Source organism: the organism of the source record quoted next, unplaced genomic scaffold (assembly GCF_019419815.1).
Source record: "Pyrus x bretschneideri cultivar Hongxiangsu unplaced genomic scaffold, Pyrus_bretschneideri_v1 Contig11, whole genome shotgun sequence".
NCBI lineage: Eukaryota > Viridiplantae > Streptophyta > Magnoliopsida > Rosales > Rosaceae > Pyrus > Pyrus x bretschneideri.
Window position 1 is genome coordinate 8,828,345 of NW_025999402.1, and position 6,000 is coordinate 8,834,344.

Consider the following 6,000-nt stretch of genomic DNA (forward strand, 5'->3'; position numbering starts at 1 on the left):
ACACCGTTGATTGATTCTATACATTTGAATGACTAAGTTGTGAACTTATGATGCTACTCTTCTCTTTTTGTTTTTGCCATTCAAGTGTATGTGTTTTTCAAGAAATAGAGAATTTGGACAGATTAGTTCTTCAATGTTATTCTAAAGGACCCGAAACGCCACATATTTAGATTATGATTGTTGTGAACTTGTGATGTTCTTCTGCATTTATGTTCTGATGATACCGTTGCCATGGCATTGGCACCTGAGACAAAATAGGCTGAAGCGCATTCAACTGAGCAAGGCGGGACGGTGAGCATTATGCAGCACTAATTGCCTCGGCAACCCTCTATGCTGGACTTCACTCCTTCAAAAACTCTTGTCGAGAACCAGTTCCTTTTCCGACTCTTTGAAGTGACCAACACCGTTGTGTTTTTCATCTTCAACTGGATGAAGAAAACCCTCAACAAGGGTTCCTTGATCGAAGGGTTCCTTGATCGAGCTTTGCATGAACCTGATCCTCTTGTTACTGTGCGTTATCTACATGTTAGGTCTTGCAATGGTGTTTTATTGCACCTGAAGTTTATGAATGTAATGTTGTAACTCTGTAGGAAGCATGGTGACTTTGTTTTGTAACTGGTGTTTTCTGGCATTTGAAGTTGGTTGAGAGAAAAAGAGTTGAATAAAACTTGCAACCCTCGGGAGAGCTAAACTTGCAACCCTCGGGAGAGCTAAGGCTTTTCTTTTTGTTAGTTGAACCGTTCCCAGCAAAGTTATTTCGTACGAAGATGCTGTTGTGTAGTAGGGTGTATTATGAAGGCTCCCTCAGCTCTATTATTACTTCATGCAAATTATCCTAGACGTACCAATAATTTTGAGGAGTAAATTCTGGGTCCCCAAATACAAATCTATTTAGTAGTAGAACGCGCTTGTGTTATAAAGTATCTTTTCAGCAAGAGAAACTTGCATACATCGTGACATGACGAGAAATATATATTGCTTCATGCAAGTTCTTCGCCTTCTCAACTCAACTAGATGCAGTGAAAGGCAAAACTCCTACATCAAGAAAGGACCAAGCCTTATGAGGACATATAAGGAATTTGACTACTCCCATATTATTAGTAGTACTATAGCGGAACCTCAACTTCTTTCATGTATCTCAGAACAAGTTGGTTCATGTGTGAAGTTCAATAACACACGTGCTCTACGTCCTCCAATTTGTGATGTCTACATGTTAGATTTGAACATTCATCACACGTGAGGGGGTGTGTGGGAATACGAATAAGTATCTTATATCAGAAGTTTACTAAAGCTTGCATGTCCTTGTAGCTAGAGAGTTGGACCACTCTCAATCTCTATATTGTCAACTGATTTTATGGTAAAACCTCAATTTCCTTCGCAAACAAATTATGCTAAAGCACGTAGGCTTGCAGCTATACTTTTGTATTGAATCTAGGGTTTCAATCACATTCCAATCACCAATAATTATTATAAACAACTTTTTCAGGACCATAATGATATGAAATTGAGAATGATTAGCAAAAGAGTTTGGAGCTGTGAGAGTAGTTGGTTTTGCAATCAATCATCTACGAACTATGTTGACTAAATAATTGACCCATTTATATGATAACAATTAGTTTTGGTCACATGCCCTGGTGGTAAGTTTTCTAGGTTAGCAAAACTGCTGGGAGTGAAAAAGTTTAAGTCCATAAGTTATATTCATAGGTGCTTCTTATATTCTATGGCTTCTAATTAAATTATAACCAAGGATGCATGGTCACAGCCATAATCATTAATTTACTGGCACCAAATTTGAATTATCATTAGATATAGCGATGTTGGTATGGTAATTGTCACAAGCAAAGTTTTAAGAAGAAATGTCATTCAAGAGCGTGGAAATTTCTTCACAAATAATTGACCACCAGCTGTCCCGTTTACTTGCATGTGGAATTGCTGTCATATTAATTTGATGTTTTCTCATTGGTGAAACTTGAAATTTTGCAAGGGATTATAAGAGGTTGAGTTATTTTCTATATTGTCCAATTGGTTTTATGGTGGAACCTCAACCTTCTTCTTAGTACTAGAGCAGGTTGGCCCACATGTAAAGCCCAAAGACCACACTTGCTCCACATCACTCAATTCGTGTTGCCAAGCATTTGGCTTGAAAATGTTACCACATGCGAGGGAGCATGTGAGGATGTGGAGGTAAAAGAGTCTCACATCGGTAAACGGAGAAACCTTGCAAGGGCTTATAAGAAGTTGGTCTACTCGCAACATTGCCAATTGGTTTAAGGTGGAACCGTAACTTTCCTTCGGGTATCAGAGCAGGTTGGCCCACGTGTGAAGCCTAACGGCCACATTTGCTCCACATCACCCAATTCCTGTTGTTCATGTGCTTGGCTTGAAAATTTGCTACATGTGAGAGGGCGTGTGAGGGGATTTAAAGGTAAAAGAGTCTCACATTGGTGAAAGGAGAAACCTTGTAAGGAATTATAAGAGGTTGAACTACTCCTCTTATTTCCAATTAGTTTTACGATGGAATCCAACTTTCTTCATGGAATACTGGTGTTTTCAAATAAGAACAATTTATCTGCAGCAGGTTAATTTGATCCCTTCCAACACTACTAGACCTTTCGCACACAAGGTTTGAAAAGCAAAAACTGTAAAAATGAGGTTGCAGGTGAGCTAGAGAACAAACTTGAACAGCGTATATGCAAGTTTAATTGAAGTTGTTTTAACTATTATAAATCTGATAGATTTGATGCAAGCGTGCTCTAGCTTGTCTAGAAAATCTGTTGTGTCATCGGGTATATGGTCGTGTCGAAAACACTCGTCAGGCTATAGACGTAATATTGTGTATTTATCCTTAGTTGTAGGAGCATGACTTGCCTACACTAGCTACTGTGGCAGATTCTAAATCAATAACGCATTGTAATGAATTTTTGACTTTCTATATGCACGCACTAATGCATTGATGGTTTTGAATATCTTTATAGTAACGGATCGTGTAGGTAGTCTCTCTCCAATTCGAGGACATACTTTGATGAGCCTCACCCAACTGACAATTACACCAAATTTTTCATGGAATACTTTCTTCATGGAATACTGACATACTTTCTTCATGGAAGACTGGTGTTTTCAAATAAGAACAATTTATCTGCAGCAGGTTAATTTGATCCCTTCCAACACTACTAGAACTTTAGCACACAAGGTTTGAAAAGCAAAAACTGTAAAAATGAGGTTGCAGGTGAGCTAGAGAACAAACTTGAATAGCGTATATGCAAGTTTAATTTAAGTTGTTTTAACTATTATAAATCTGATAGATTTGATGCAAGCGTGCTATAGCTTGTCTAGAAAATCTGTTGTGTCATCGGGTATATGGTCGTGTCGAAAACACTCGTCAGGCTATAGACATAATAGTGTGTATTTACCCTTAGTTGTAGGAGCATGACTTGCCTGCACTAGCTACTGTGGCAGATTCTAAATCAATAACGCACTGTAATGAATTTTTGACTTTCTATGTGTACGCACTAATGCGTTGATGGTTTTGAATATCTTTATAGTAACGGATTGTGTAGGTAGTCTCTCTCCAATTCGAGGACATACTTTGATGAGCCTCACCCAACTGACAATTACACCAAATTTTTCTCATTTCTGAGTTGACTTGGTAGTAGATTAACCTAAAGCCTAAATCTTGGTCGAAAAGTCACTTCAATTGATCACTAGAACAGGAAGCAGAAATGTCAAAGTTAGCTTTTATTTTTCTTTTGCATTGCCAACCATACAAGGTATTGCCATAAACACAAACTACAATATAGCTTTTGCTTTTGTACAAGTGGGCCTAAAATTTTGCTCCAATTGTCAAACACCCCTACCTCTATATAACCGCCCTCTCATCTATTCAAAATTCCTCACAAACACTGTGATCTTTGTCCAATCATAAGAAAAGATCTAGTCCAAACTCCTTTCTATTTTCTTCGTTAGGTTACTCCCAAGAAGTCAAAAGCCAATTCCATGGCTAGCTCATTGGCCATTTTTGGTGTGGTCATGGCGTTGGGAATGTTGAGTTATGGGGCTGAGGCTCGTGCCTTTTTTGTGTTTGGAGACTCACTGGTCGACACTGGTAACAACAACTACTTAGCCACCAGTGCTCGTGCCGACTCTCCTCCTTACGGCATTGACTATCCCACCCGTCGACCCACCGGCCGTTTCTCCAATGGCCTCACCATTCCTGACTATATCAGTTAGGCTTTCTTCCATTCTCTTTTTCTTTCCGATTTTTCGGGTTCTTTTCTCGTTATTCACACGTACTGAATTGACCTAATATGTGTGTGTGTGTGTGTAGGTCAGAAGCTTGGTGCAGAACCTACATTGCCATACTTGAGTCCACAGCTCACAGGGCAAAAGCTACTAGTTGGTGCAAACTTTGCCTCTGCTGGCGTTGGAATTCTTAATGACACTGGGGTTCAGTTTGTAAGTTTTCTTTTAAACCAAATAGAGGATCATGCGAGAGATTAGCTCTTTAGTGCCCGTCATGCGCAGAAAAGTGCTACATGCTAGTAAATTAATTACCTTGGTAAAGTTGTCAACCAACAAACTTTTTTGAACTAGTAATGGATGGATATGTGTGAAATTTTCAGGCAAATATAATCAGAATGCCAGCGCAATTGCTAAACTTCCAACAATACCAGCGAAGGTTGTCTGCCCAAATCGGACCTCAACGGACCAAACAGCTCGTAAATCAAGCACTCGTCCTCCTCACCGTCGGCGGCAACGATTTTGTCAACAACTACTACCTAGTGCCTTTCTCCGCAAGATCTCGCCAGTTTGCTCTGCCAGACTATGTCAGATACCTCATTTCCGAGCTCCGAAAAATTCTCTTGGTAACCAACTACTAATTTGGCTAAGTTCGAAAATAACTTGCTAGCTAAGCGACAATGTCACATGTTAATGACTTATAATTATGTGTAGATTGATCATTCTGTGTGTCATAACTTTACAGAAAATGTATGATCTTGGAGCACGAAGGGTTTTGGTGACGGGGACAGGACCGCTAGGCTGCGCGCCTGCTGAATTGGCCATGAGAAGCAGGAACGGAGAATGCGCAGCAGAGCTGCAACGAGCGGCGGCTCTGTACAACCCCCAACTCATTCAGATGCTGAGATCAGTCAACAGCCAACTCGGTTCTGATGTGTTCGTTGCTGCCAACGTACAGGAGACCCGCAATGACTTCATCAAGAACCCTCAAGCATTTGGTAAATTAATTATACAATATACATTTATATCAATTTTATGTTCATGACCTAATATTATGATCATGGATTAAGTTTTGTTCGAAAGATTAACCTATTCAGGAATCTCCTAATCAACGCTTATTTTCAACCCTGCCAATCATTTTGTCGCTTACTATGCATTTTTCGTGTTGGTGACATAAAGTTGCTTGTTTAATTTTTGTTGTGCAGGATTTACTACATCAAAGATTGCATGCTGTGGGCAAGGACCTTACAATGGCTTGGGGCTGTGCACAAGAGCTTCCAATTTGTGCCCGAACCGCGACCTATACTCTTTCTGGGATCCATTTCATCCGTCCGAAAAGGGGAACAGACTGATCGTTGAGAATATTATGACAGGGGATGAAAAGTACATGTACCCCATGAATCTCAGCACCATCTTGGCTTTGGATTCCAGGAACTAAGACATATTTCCATGTGAAACTAATATTTATGTGTACTATTTCCATTTGAAACTATATTTATGTGTACTAGATTATGATCTGTGTTGAATGCCAGTACTATCTGCCATTTATGTTTGTGCGTCGCTGGGATGTCTAGTGATTAAAAACTGATTGGCTTCTCAATTGCTGTCTAGTTTTTGTAATGGTTTGATTTGCAAGATTTCCCCCAAGGTGATAATGTCAAACTTACCAACTTTAGTACAATCATCTTTGATTTACATTCAGTCTTTTTGTTCATTGCTTGTGGAATTTATCATCACTTACTCAATCCATCAGGTGTGGGGTTT

General features: G+C 39.5%; 2 protein-coding genes across 2 annotated transcripts in view; both read left to right on the top strand.

Moving 5' to 3' along the window:
• The window catches only part of LOC103940363 (GDSL esterase/lipase LTL1), a 30,149-nt gene extending 24,365 nt beyond the window's left edge, over positions 1-5,784 (top strand). The window contains exon 6 of the mRNA XM_048577243.1: positions 5,678-5,784. The gene's annotated coding sequence lies outside the window, so the exon portion shown is untranslated. The remainder of the gene's footprint in view (positions 1-5,677) is intronic.
• Positions 3,885-5,784, top strand: LOC103940361 (GDSL esterase/lipase LTL1-like). The gene is made up of 5 exons (XM_009350463.3): positions 3,885-4,222; positions 4,325-4,452; positions 4,620-4,862; positions 4,982-5,234; positions 5,442-5,784. Exons 1-5 carry the CDS (start codon positions 3,994-3,996, stop codon positions 5,672-5,674), a joined length of 1,086 nt encoding a protein of 361 aa, XP_009348738.2. The 5' UTR covers positions 3,885-3,993; the 3' UTR covers positions 5,675-5,784.
• Positions 5,785-6,000: the final 216 nt, after the last annotated feature.

What these genes read in the sequence shown, in the direction of transcription:
- LOC103940361 (XM_009350463.3), top strand. Translation starts at nt 3,994, where the DNA reads ATGGCTAGCTCATTGGCCATTTTTGGTGTGGTCATGGCGTTGGGAATG. An exon ending in CACCATTCCTGACTATATCA is followed by an intron (nt 4,223 to 4,324) that starts GTTAGGCTTTCT and finishes GTGTGTGTGTAG; the next exon opens with GTCAGAAGCTTGGTGCAGAA. An exon ending in AGCTCCGAAAAATTCTCTTG is followed by an intron (nt 4,863 to 4,981) that starts GTAACCAACTAC and finishes ATAACTTTACAG; the next exon opens with AAAATGTATGATCTTGGAGC.